The sequence below is a fragment of the Amblyomma americanum genome, chromosome 3 (assembly GCF_052857255.1).
Source record: "Amblyomma americanum isolate KBUSLIRL-KWMA chromosome 3, ASM5285725v1, whole genome shotgun sequence".
Lineage (NCBI taxonomy): Eukaryota > Metazoa > Arthropoda > Arachnida > Ixodida > Ixodidae > Amblyomma > Amblyomma americanum.
The window spans coordinates 187,051,606-187,065,064 of NC_135499.1; the positions used below are offsets into that span (position 1 = coordinate 187,051,606).

General features: G+C 47.3%; 1 protein-coding gene across 1 annotated transcript; it reads right to left on the minus strand.

The window, feature by feature from the left end:
- Window positions 1-376: 376 nt before the first annotated feature.
- On the minus strand, window positions 377-13,188 carry LOC144124312 (uncharacterized). The gene is made up of 7 exons (XM_077656947.1): window positions 13,007-13,188; window positions 9,690-9,872; window positions 9,166-9,230; window positions 8,412-8,502; window positions 5,178-5,336; window positions 2,275-2,401; window positions 377-417 (listed from the first exon to the last, which is right to left on the minus strand). The coding sequence occupies exons 1-7, from the start codon at window positions 13,118-13,120 to the stop codon at window positions 377-379; spliced, it is 780 nt and encodes a 259-aa protein (XP_077513073.1). The 5' UTR covers window positions 13,121-13,188.
- Window positions 13,189-13,459: the final 271 nt, after the last annotated feature.

Here is a 13,459-nt window from a genome sequence, read left to right on the forward strand (position 1 = left end):
CGCTTTTGAGCATCTCGAACAGCTTGTCCGTCGTGTCTGGCACCGGTTCGTGGCCGCGCAGGTTCAGGAAGGAGATGTACCCGCCCGTGAACGAGTAGCTCACCATGAAGCACAGGAAGTGGAGGGTCGCCAGGAAGGAACGGACGCTCGCCTTCCGCTGCCGAGTCAGCGACGGATCTGCAAGGCGCCGTCATTCCTCGCGTGACTGCTGCATGTCGCGTCAAGTGCGGCTGACTTCCTGGGGCCCGCGCTGGCGTGCTCCCAATGACGGACGGGGAGCTCCCGTCGTTCATTGCGACAGAGAAGGTGCTGCCTGCTCCCTCTAGGGTAGCGTCGATTGAGCCAGCGCCGCTTTCGGCGCGGGAAACGAGCCACCCTATTCGCCGCGAGATCGACCTACAGGTGGCGGCACCGTCGCTACACAAGTGTGTTTGGAAAAGTGTGTTTGGATATTCGGAAAAGAGGTACCGGAGATAAAACCTTCCGCATGTTAATTTGTTGTTCAAACAAAAATCGATTGTCTCCGTATTCGTGCGACGATTAAATCTATTACTCATCGCCAAGTAAACGCCACCACGTATGAAGGGAAAGATAGTGAAGCGCGTATGACATTCAGTGATATTATATTCCACTCCATAGACTGACGTAGTACATATATTGCTCGTATCTTTCTCTTAATTTTTACTTGTCAGGAGCAATGAGCTTAGGCGGGAGAACACTTCCACCCGGGCGAGTACCAACGTTACTTGGCCAACAATGGCGTACCTTTATCTAGTTTGACTCGGTAATATTTGCTGTTTCGTTTAAGTGCTGGGCATGATGTGAATCCTCAAGCGTTTTCGCCGTTTTCTGGGGTAAAATTTTCTCACTGTTGCGATGTGGCACATGCGCAATAGCTTTAAACTTTAACAGTAATAAATAACGCATAAGCACCTTACGAAAGCGATTAACACAGCGAGACGAAAAAACTCAACTTGATCATGCAGATGGAGGGCATAAAATGTCCCATTCAAACTGCTGACGACAATGTATAATCGCTGGGCGGCTGCATTCAGTTGCATGCACGTCAGCGGTCTTTTCGTTGTGGTTTGACGGGGAACGTAACGCCACCATCGCTGTGTTAAAGACGCCGCGCGGCAAATAATCTGCAGTGCCGAAGACCGACGGAGGAAGTTGGTTGGTTTATGGAGGTTTAATGTCTCAAAGCGACTCAGGCTATGTCGGACGCCGTAGTGAAGGGCTCCGGATAATTTTGGACCACCACGGGTTCTTTAACGAGCACTGACATCGCAGAGCACACGGGCTTCTAGAACCTCGCCTCCATCGAAATTCGACCGCCGCAGCCGGGATCGAACCCGCGTCTTTCGGGTCAGCAGCCGAGCGCCATAACCACTCAGCTACCGCGGCGGCTCGACGGAGAAAGTGGTGGTCCATCATTACGTACCGGATATGAACAAATATTGTCTTTATTGGAGCGTAAGAGGCAGGCAAGTAAATAGGAGTTCCCTAAAATCTCGAGACAAACAACAGCCATGAGGAATGTCTGCCGTATGTAAGCTGGCTAGCAGACGACGCGAGCGGGCGTCCACACTACGCGTAGGGTCCGCCGCGAGGTGGCGACTTTGCTCGATCTCGCGGCAAACAGCTACCGCTGCTGCCGTGAAAACCGGTTACGGTGAACGGGGCGTTCCAGGCAGACTCCAGGGCTAGATAGCGAGAAAGGGGCTAGAGCATCGAGAGGAAGTACAGAATCTTTTGGTGCGCTATAGAGGATGTTGTTGCGAACACACTGCAGCTCCCTCATTTTACCTCCACGTGGCCTCTAGGGCCTTATAGCTAAGACAATTTCGTTTTAACACTATATGTGCGCGAAAGAATGGCACATAATTAGACTCACTGCTTCGAATAGTATTGAACTATGATTAAGCAGAATAAATTCTTCCAGCTCCATACCGGTAGTGGCCATCACTGGGCCGGTTGCAATCACGCCTTGAATTAATGCGCCTTAAATTTGGACCGCATAAGACCGGCAGTCCACCAAAAGGTCTGTAATGCAATGGCTCTTTACAGGAATAGCAAAGATTTGTAGGGAGTGCTCGGTGTACCATCGCTGCTTTCGCTCTAGAGTACACATCACAGAGCTGCTGACTACTAGATCATATTTGTTTGAGACGGCAAATGCTCGGAGTGCAAAAATTTCTATCTCGCAGTGAATGCGCTGTTCGCTCAGACGTGGCTGTTGAAGCACAATACGAGTGCTACCGGGCAGCCTACCTGTGTCCTGTCCCAAGAACAATGCCAGCACGACGAAGCCTGGATCGGACTTGCACTTGTGGACGTAGGTTAACACGCGCAGAAGAGCCGTCAGGAACAGAAGCGATGCCCCGAGAAGAGTCCACACCTGTGACAACAACGCGGGCCACAATCACAAATGCTGCGTTTTCCCTTCGCATGCTGTGCACTTGTACGGTAAACGAGCACTCCTGAGCTGATTAGCCAGTTTAGGCGGTACAGCGCTTTTCGGCGTTTAATGAGCTTAACGAAATGTTTTAGAAGGATATTACATGAACTGGGATTTCCTAAGAGTCAAGCACTTTTGGCGACGACGCTGCTACGCTTGGACGAACGATTTGCAACAAACGGAGTGTTACCAAGGCTCAACACACTGAACATTATCAATACATAGGAAACAAGGGTACGCTGGCTATACTAGTTAAGATAGCAATGCGTTATAGGGCTGATATGCTGAATATACACACATCCCAACCTGAGACAGCTAGGAACCGTGTCGCTCGAATATTACGCCACAGCACAGAAGCCTCGTTGGAGCGTGAACTCGGCGACCGCCATCGTCACACCTGCTACCTGCCAACCGCCCTTCCCTCTCCCTCTACGCCTCTTCTCTTCGCCTCTCCCCTACATCCTCTCTCACTCCTCTTGTAGGGGAGAAGGAGGACTAACAATGACTTTGCTCATATGAAAATGGCTAAGACTGACGCAGCAAAAATGAATAAAAGAAGCGATAAGAATCGGTATAGAGTCAGAATTGGAATACAGTCAGTACTGGAATAGAATTAAGAGTTGTATAGAAATCAAACTGAAATATAATCAGAATTGGAATAGCTTGGTGAGTTAAAGAAAAATGCTATCGCATTTCCTTCGCATACGTCCAATTGATCGCCCTTAAATTTTATGGGGCTTGACCAGCACTACTAGTAAATCCGCATGAGAAAACATCGCTGAACGTTAAAAAAAACGAAGAAAAAAGCAATCTGGTCAGCAAAAGAAGCATTTTTGCATGTTTCAATCAAACTGTACACTGGAAACAACACTATAGTACAGTCATAAAATCTTGGTGTACTATGTTTTAGGTTAACGTGCCAGTAAGACACGCGCCAGCAAACAGATAACACTGCGGGGAAAAGAACGAGGACAGTGATGACGTGGAGCTGCGAACTTGGTACTGTTTTGCTGCTGTAATTGGCTGTTATATGCACTGAATATGTTCTCACCCATACGGGGAGGGCCATGCAGCAGAAAATGCGCCCTGGGTGGCCAATGTGGCGCCATCTCAACCTGGCGACTTGCACTATGCAACTATTAAGTGCTGCCTCAAAGACCTATGTCCTGCGCCTCCAGCTGCGCTTCCCACTGACGCACAGCTGGAATTTCGCTAGCTGGCGCCACGGCCTAAGTTGGCTTCTCTAGCCCTGGCGCCGTCAAACACCCAGGCACATTCAAACAGACGAATATGCTTCGTGGCGAAAAATATGTTCAATTGTAAATTGGGGCGTTTAACGTTCCTAAGCGACACATGGGCCGTGAGGGACGCCACAGTGGAAAACTGCGGAGGCCACCCGGGATTCTTTAATGACCGCGAACATCGCATAGCGCGCGGGCGTCTTTCCATTTCGGTTCCATCGAAACGCGGCCGCCGCGACCTTGGAATCAGAGGGAAAATGTTTTAGTCTCTACAGCTGTTTCCATTTAACGCAGCATAGGCTAACTCTGTTTAGCTTCCATAGTTGACAACTTCTACCAACTAAAGCTATAATTGGTTTTTGGGGAAAGGAAATGGCGCAGTATGTCTCACATATCGTCGGACGTCGGACAACTGAACCGCGCCGTAAGGGAAGGGAGAGAAGAGAGAGTGAAAGAAGAAAGGAAGGAAGAGGTGCCGTAGTGGAGGACTCCGGAATAACTCCGACCGCTTGGGATCTTTAACGTGCACTGACATCGCACAGCACACGGGCGCTTTAGCGTTTTGCCTCCATCGAAACGCAGCCGCCGCGGTCGGGTTCGAACCCGGGAACTCCGGATCAGTAGCCGAGCGCCCTAACCACTGAAACACCGCGGCGGGTCCCAACTGAAGCTACCAACTCAAGTTTCTTGCCAAACCTCGAGGAAAACGCGTGGCTTGGCAGAACGCGTGCAGCGGCGTGCGGCTCCTTTGCCGACCGTCTTCCCTCCGACGTCAACCCCGCGTGGTCTCTAGTTCAAAGCTCCGTCAAACGTCTGCAGCAGCAGCAGTGCAGAGGGTGGACGAGAATAACGTTGGCACCCGACACGCAGTGGGAATATTACGATGATAAATAAAATTCAAGTGTACTAGGCGTCGCCATTTTAACGATTTCATCAACAGCGCCCTTAAATTGGCGCAGTTCGCATTAAGTGCGCACACCTTGATCCAAAATACAGACACCGGCTACAAACACTGCACCCGCCGCAGTGGATCAGTGGTTAGAGTGCTGGGCTACTGATCCGGAGTTCCCGGGTTCGAACCTGACCGCGGCGGCTGCGATTTTATGGAGGCGAAAACGCTTAGGCACCCGAGTGCTGTGCGATGTCAGTGCACGTTTAAGTTCCCCAGGTGGTCGAAATTATTCCGGTGCCCTCCACTACGGAACCTCTTAAGACCTTCCTTTCTTCTTTCACTCCCTCCTTTGTCCCTTCCCTTATGCCGCGGTTCAGGTGTCCAACGATATATGAGACAGATACTGCGGCATTTCCTTTCCCCAAAAAACCAATTATTATTACAAACATTGCGTGTATCGTTACGTTGAGGAGCGAAGGGCTGAAGGCATCGGACCAGCTCCTGGAGTTAGCTGGAAGGCAGGCTCCTACGTAATACAACCCTTGGGAGCCATCGAAGTGCCGAAATGAAGTAGTAGACTCACCGGCAAGGAAAAAATTCTCAGGGCGGCGAATCCACTCGTGTAGACCCTCGGAGACGGGAACATGTACGCGATCTTTTCGTACCGTATCGGAAAGACGAAGTCCGCGGCAAAAGCTCGGGGCTCGGTGATCACCGTGTGAAAGAAGCTGACGTCCGCTTTCTGAGGGAAGAGAACGAGTGGTTCGAAAGGTGGAGTTAGCACAACTTTATTCGGGCGGAACTGGCACCAATTTCACGTCGTTCAGACTTACTTCAACGGCTCCACTGAGGGTAAACGAAGAGCACGGAGTGCTAATTAATTATATGGCTCAGTTGTGTCCGCAAAATATGTCCACACGGTGATGTCATTCCAGATGAATGAATGAATGCGTAAAAGTTTAATGGCAATGAGTAATAAATTGATGCTGTTATATGACGTGATGAGTAATGATGTCGGTACAAATTTAATTAGTAAAGTCAATTAAGAAATTAATTAGTGCATTAAAAATAGCTGGTTATTTAGTAAAGCTGAAAGTGACGAAATAAAACGATGACGTCATCACTCATTATTTATGGAAAGAGACGCGCGGCACAAAACAGCGTCCGCCGAATCGACGACGCTGGTTCGAGCAACATATCGCAGGTGCAGATGAGATCCCAGCGATGGCATCACTGGTTGACCTCAGTGTGGTGGCAGCATTCCCGATACATTCACCAAAATTTTGAGCAACCGTTCGTCGTACAACATACTGGGTGGTCATAGCATTTCTCTTTGCACATATATAGTTTACAGGCCGTGGCGGTCTAATTTCGATGGAGGCGAAATTCTAGAGGCCCGTGTGCTGTGAGATGTCAGTGCACGTTAAATAATCCCAGGTGATCAAAATTTCTGAAGCCCTCCACTACGGCGCCCTTCATATCCTGAGACGCTTTGGGACGTTACACCCCCAGAAACCAAACCATACATAATTTACATGTTTTAGTCAAGTTGGAGGCCAGCTTGCGACAGGGGTTCGGACCAGTGACATATGCACCTTCAATTGCATGCTTTCTGAGACTTGCGACAGGGGTTTGGATCGATTACATATGCACCTTCAGTTGCATGCTTTAAGGCGCGGTTGAGGTGTCCACCGAGAGGTCGAGACCTGAGAACTACTGCGTTCTTGCCTTTCCTCAAAAACCTTTCCTTCCCTCAAAACATATGCTTTTTCAAGTCCACTTGAAGCGAAATTACACTCAAGCTGTGCAGAAAGTGCGGAGTAATAATAAAGAACTAGAAGCGATAAAGGTAGACTCGGCCATCAAAAACTAAGCAACGTGAAAGGGAGACTCCTGGTGATTTTCTGACATCTTGATGATCGCACTATATTCATCAGACCTCGAAGTCTGTTGTTAAGGGTCTAATTAAAAGTAAGTAATAAAAATAAAGTATTCGGTGTAGCAATTTCTTTTTTCGAAGCATCAACGAACAGGTTCGAAGCCGAATCAGAATCTGGTCGGAAAGGGCGCCTCGCATGACCCGTGAGTGATGTCACAAACAGTATCGGCAAAACAAGCGCCGAGGCAGTATCCATGGGCAGGCCTGAGCTTTTTGACCAAGCCAATAGCAAAACTTGCCACAGGGCCCATGTATCAAAGCCTGGGGCTCTGAGTGGTACAGAAATGAGAGATTATAATAAGTAAATGTTGCAAAATATGGCCTCTGTGATCACTGGTTCACAAGAACAAGAAGGAACAAGAACGCTTGGAAGCTAATCCGGGCTACGCCTGGGTGATGCATGTTTTTTTTTCATATAATAAGTATCATCTCGTTGCGCGTCCCTAACCGGAGCTTTAATACAGACCCATGTATTTTTCGAGGCTTTCATCTGCGCTCGTGAATGAATTAGTGTTCCTAAGTTATCAAGGTGAACTTAGGACTGTCCTGGTGTGGTGGGCTCCGACTGAAGCCCGTGTATTACAGCGCGGAGCACATTTGCGCATGTTATGACGCTTAGAGTCCGCACAGGGAAAGCTGGGGTGCATAGCAGGGGTTCATTGACCTTTTAATGCGACAGCTTTCAGGTTTTTCGTTTTATGAAAAATTTGCGGCTTCTCTGTCGCGAAATCCCCTGACTCATCAAGATGGTCGTGTCGTCAGCAAAATCTGTACCAATCGTACGGACGGCTAAATTTGAAAATAGGAGGACCAAAAACGTTGGAAGTCGGGCCACCCTTAAAAATTCTAAAACAGCTCCAAAATTTTGAAAGTAGGCCTACCCTAAAAGATAGGTTAAAGCAGATTAGTGGATCGGTTCAGGTGTACTAGTGGGTCAGATTAGCATAACCCCATAAGATAATCCAATGAATGGTACTAGAACAATCTAGAAGCTGATGACTCATGCATACCACATAAGGGCAATGTAACCGGTTACAACCGGAGTTTTGGCGGGAATACAGCAAGAAGCACATTAGGCACTCATTTTAGACACCATTGCAGGCAACCTAAATGCTTTCGCATTTTCTTCCTTGAGAATGTGGCTAAGAGGGCCCCCAAGTTGTAAGGCGAAAGCCTTTAATGGCTGATGCTCGCGTCCGTCAGCCCGTCCGTCCGTTGCGCTCTTCAACTCGATAAGAGCCTTAGCCACCACGGCGGGTAAGAAGTTTAGAGGATTGGGTTTTTTTCTTTTTAGATTGGCTTAGAAAATTGGTTTTGAGGAAGTTACCCGCCGCGGTGGCTCAGTGGTTACGGCGCTCGGCTACTGATCCGGAGTTCCCGGGTTCGCACCCGACCGCGGCGGCTGCGTTTTTATGGAGGCAAAACGCTAAGGCGCCCGTGTGCTGTGCAATGTCAGGGCACGTTAAAGATCCCCAGGTGGTCGAAATTATTGCGGAGCCCTCCACTACGGCACCTGTTTCTTCCTTTCTTCTTTCACTCCCTCCTTTATCCCTTCCCTTACGGCGCGGTTCAGGTGTCCAACGATATATGAGACAGATACTGCGCCATTTCCTCCCCCCCCCCCAAAAAAAACAATTATTATTCTTAGGTAGGGAAATGGCGCAGTAACTCTCACATATATCGGTGGACACCCGAACCGCGCCGTAAGGAAGGGATAAACGTGGTTGGGCTGAAGGTCGTTCAAGGTCATTCTCCAACCTACCCGACGACTGCTTTACCTGGCGTAGTGTAGCTTCTCGCTTCAAAAAAAGAGAGAGCGAAGTAATTCAGGTGCAAAAATCAGAAGTACGTATTCTGGTGTAAAGGTGTGGCACTCACCCCGTGTACCAAAAGTCCTGTGAGCGTGCCATCTTCGGGAAATTTCTTGTTGGGTGTGAATGGTAACGGTGCTATGGCAGCTCTCAAATGCCTAGAAATGACGAAAAAAAAACGATCAGTTCTCTAAACAGCCGCAGGCGCTGAACACAAAGTCGGTCTCAATTACAACAAGACAATGTCTAAGGTGGTTCTTGGTGAAAATAAGCGTATTAAGACATTTTCAGTATTTTACAGAAAGAGGCGCCGCCGCGGCGGCTCAGTGGTTATGGTGCTCGGCTGCTGACCCGAAAGACGCGGGTTCGTTCCCGGCCGTGGCGGTCGAATTTCAATGGAGGCGAAATTCTAGAGGCCCGTGTACTGTGCGATGTCAGTGCGCGTTGAAAAACTCCAGAAGGTCGAAATTTCCGGAGCCCTTCACTACGGCGTCCCTCATTGCCTGAATCGCATTGCGACTTTAAACCCCCATAAACTATTTGCAGAAAGTAGTCCTTACTATTTATTCGAAAATCACAGCATTGCCGCATTTGTGGAGAAAAAGCGATTGAAATGCAGTTGAAGTGCTATCTAATCTAAAGAACATGCGCAATTTTTGCTTAATGTATGGAAATCTAAATTGTGATGAAACTGTGCACACATTTGCGAAAAAAAAATAGAAGCCACAGAAAAGACCCCTTTCTCTGCTGCTATCAATTCTACACTAAAAGCGTTGTTTTGTGTCCATCGTTCCATTCTTTACTCGGCGCAAAAAACTTACGTGATGTTCAAGTACCGGACGATCATCCGAAGCCCCTCTAATTCACCTGGTCGAATGAACCTAAGCTGAAGTGAGAGAGAAAAAAGAAAATGCTCAGACTAAGTCAAAATAGACCATCAACAACGTTCAGCCTCCATTCCTTCCGACTGTTTCGAACTTCAGCAATTACTGCGACAGCACCCCTGTCATTCCAACTTGGTGTCAAGAACTAATCTTCGAATTACCTTGATCCATCTCAAAGCAGGGTGTAAATTATTCGTTTAAAGTAGCACTTTTGCAATGAAGCTGCGACCTTTATGGCATACAGTTTAATGAAACACGCCACCCTCTCAGGCCCTTTTGCTTCCCAACGCTTCGTCGTCAATTTCCGAGAGCTGTTTGTTCAAGCCACAGCTATCGCAGGGACAGCTACCTCGCCCATTCTTCGCCTCGCAGGGAGGAAAATGTGCTAGCCGCCTTTACGCTCAACATGAAGACGACGTTAGGGTTAGCAGCGAGCACAAATTGCACAGCATAAAACGTACATGCTTCTGACCGTCCACCTTGGTTTCCGAGCACGCCAGAAAAAGCTCGTTCGACCGCTCCTCCGTGGCCGGTGGACGGACGACAACCGAGGTCGCATTGCCGGTGACGGGCCACTTTGCTAGGGTCGTCACTCCAGTGCATTTCGCTCTTGTGGCCGACTTAGGTCCCAGAAGCTCAAATTCCTGGGTGCAGTGCAAGAGAGCGCAATAACATTTTTGTTCGCCAGCAGCATTCAAAGAAAACTAGACAAATATAGCGTTTGAAGCTGTAAACTCACCTTCCTACCAGAAAATCAAATCAAATCAAATCAAAATTTATTCGTCTGTATGCGTACATATTCATACATTCTGATCTGCCTAAGCACATTTTGCTTGTTGGCTGATCAGGCAGCAGGTGAAAAAGTAACTCTGTATGAATACATTTCTTTTCTAAACAGTCATGCTAACACAGAGAAAAAAGTCTGAACACAAAATAGCAGATATGAAACAACTCAAGCTATATACAAGGCAATACATCTGCACACCAATTTCTTATGTCCTTCATCATCCTATGCTTTTTATTTGCAACACATAGATCATCGGGAATTTTATTGAATACAGCTGGTACATAATAATTGCGCATCTTTTTACCATAGTTTGTATAAACCCGTGGCTTAACAAAGCGTTCCGTTTTTCTCAAGGTGACATTTTTTTTTTACGGGAGTCTTATATTCATTTGAATAATAATACCGCGTTAACACAACAAAGTGGAAGAGTTCACGAATATGAAGGATTCCTAACTTATCGTATTTCCCTTTCATACAAACCGAGTGTAGTCTGGTGGCGTAAGATATAGTGTTCACTATTCTTTTTAGGATAACATTTAATGCTTCTTTCTTATATTCGGAGCAGCTACCATATACAGTAATGCCGTACTTTAAAACATGTTCTACTAATGCTGTATAGATCAATCGTCTAAGATGAAGCGGAGATTTTCCACGAAGGTGATACATCATAGTCGCAATGGCCCTTATCTTTCTAGAGAGGTAGACGATGTGGTCGCTCCATGTGAGGTGTTGGTCAAAGTGGATGACCAGATAGAGAACTGTTCTCTCCATTTGCATAGCTTTACAATTACGCTGGTAACAATGGGATGCGTGAAGATACAGTTGTTGGTTTAAAATAATTTTATGAGGTTTTTTTTAAAGCATATCAGTTTTGTTTTGTTAACGTTTAAAAAAATGAAATTTTGCGAGAACCAGTCAAACACTCCACTTATATCTGCGGTCATATAAATGCGGTCATATTACCTCCTACTGAAGTATTTTTCAGTTTGGACCGCGAAAATTACTTTTTATTTTTTATTTTTCTTCGCTCCAAGAAAGGGAGCACGCGTGAAAAAGCTCCTTCTAAAGGGCGGTTCACATCCAAGCGAATTGGCGAACAGAGCGAACAGCGCCGCGGCGCTGCGAAGCGGTTCGCGAGCTTTCGTTTCACATGCATCGCCGCTGTGCGTTTCGCACCGCTGCGAAAACCAACGTTGCTGGCAACGTTGGTTTTGCCTTCGGGCAGTGCGTTCACTACGGGTAGTGCCCCTATAGTGCGTGGTCCCTGTGTTTAAACCACAGCGTGTTTGATGGCTGGCGGTGCGAGAGGCGTTTGGAAGCAGCACCTTATGACCCACGTCTCACACGCCGACGGCAAAGGTTGCGCGAAGCGCGAGGTTCGGAGTGCGTGCAGGGGGTGGTCCCGTGATCATGAGTGAGCGGCCACTCCTCTCTTGAAGACGACGAAGGTATACCGATACCTTCGTCGTTTTGTGATGCTAGAACGTTTATGATGCGAATGATCAACTCCTGCCCTGATATTATGCTGGGATGTGTGTCATCCTGCTTTATCATGTCCAGCTTTCCTGGACATTGGCAACTAGCGTCACCGGCACGAGTACCGCGCAACTCAATGGGGATATATTTCAAACTTAAGAAAACAAGCGAGTTCCGAGGGACTCCGCGTGCATATAGAGTGGTTGTCATGGCCGACCCTTCGTTTTCGCTATTTCCGACGGCCATTTAAATTAAATGGTATGCATTCAACATTCCACATTACCATGGTTGAGCGCCACGCAGCATGCGGTGGTCGGCATGCAAACTAGAAGAGTTTGTTCAGATTTTCTGTGTTTGTGCTATGCTGATCCGTTATGTTATCCTCCTGCTTTCAGGCAACGAGGGTTATTTACCTGTCCCACTTTTGACAGAAGGTAGAAGGTGCACGGTCTTTGTTTCAGCGCATACTCAGCACTTCGTGTCTTGTAGTCGAGGATCACCCAGCGGCTGTGCACCAGGTGAGTCCAGACGGTTCTTATCTGCCAGGATGAATGTAGCACAAATGTGATGTCAGTCACAGCAGCCAAAACTCGTGTGAACGCAAACCTGTGATACCCCACAAGCGAGCTGGATCTAATGGTTCGAACGTTCTCTGACTTGCAGTTTTTTCTTGTACAAACGCGAGCAACGTGGCAGCTCCGCGCACCGTTGTTAGAATTTCTTTTAATCGCGCTTTTACCTCGGTGGCAAGAAAATGACGTTACGAGTCTTCCTGGAATGCATCACGGACGACTTGCCTTGCGCGATTAATAACTGGACGCCCCACTCCAGTTGTAGCCAACACAGTGCTGTGCGCGTGTGTTTTAATTCCTCTAAAATGAACTAATCACGCGCACAACCTGGACACATATCGTATTGTGTAAATAGTTTTTATATATTACTTCTCCCCCTATCCTATGTTCCTGTCCCCTCACCTCTTTCATTTCATTTCTCCATTCAGCCTGCTATCCTTTATTTCCGCTGCCCCAGCTCAGGTGCTTCAGTATCGATGGCAGATGCCGGGGCTAGCAAACATCTTTTCCTTCCTTTTCGTTATTATTTTAATAAAATAAACCACTACCATCACCACCGCGTTGTTGGCGTTTCTTTCCATTGGGATAGTACAAGTATGCCGCAAAGGCTCGACGGAACAACTTGCAAGAGAAAAGCGAAGAATGTAGAATTAGTAATAAAATTTATTTGGCTGAAAAATTAAGCGCTAAGGAGGTCGACGAAAAATGTTATGCAGCTAGTTAGGGCTCGTTTAATATGCTGTAACAAAACATCATTCCAAACCGCTTTTTGGGGCTCTAAGCTTCAGCAGTAACAAATGCAAAAAAGAACTTTCACCATATTACTGTGTATACGCACCATCAACCGCTTTGCAAGGTAAGGAAAATTACTGATGCAAGCTGCCTCAAATCAGAAAACATGGCGCATTTTATCACCCTTACAGAGAGAGGGACGTACACTCACTTGTTTTGAAATACTTGCTTTAAAGGTCCTCTCCGAGAGCAAGCAGATGACGTGGACCATCGAGTTTGTCCCCATGCCGTGTATGACGCGCTCCAAGAGAACTTTGACTGCCATTCCGGAGCGAGCGTCAATGTTTCTCACGGTGACGTTGAACTCATGGAGCTTTGACGTAACTTCATAAGCGAGGACAGCTGAAGTCAGAGCCACGAACGGAGCAGGTATGGAAGGAAAAAATGCATTTGGGAAAAAAATTATAATAGTTGACTGCACAAAAATGCTCAATATCATTAACCTTACGTTGCACGGATCTCGCTGTGTTTACCGATGGCTCCAGAAAAGCAGGATATGGTAGCTTCCGAGACTAAGTGCAAGTAAATGTAAGACGATGCAACGTTTAAATAGGTCGTTTGATCATCATCGTGACTGTTTGATGATCACTGAGTATTATTAAGT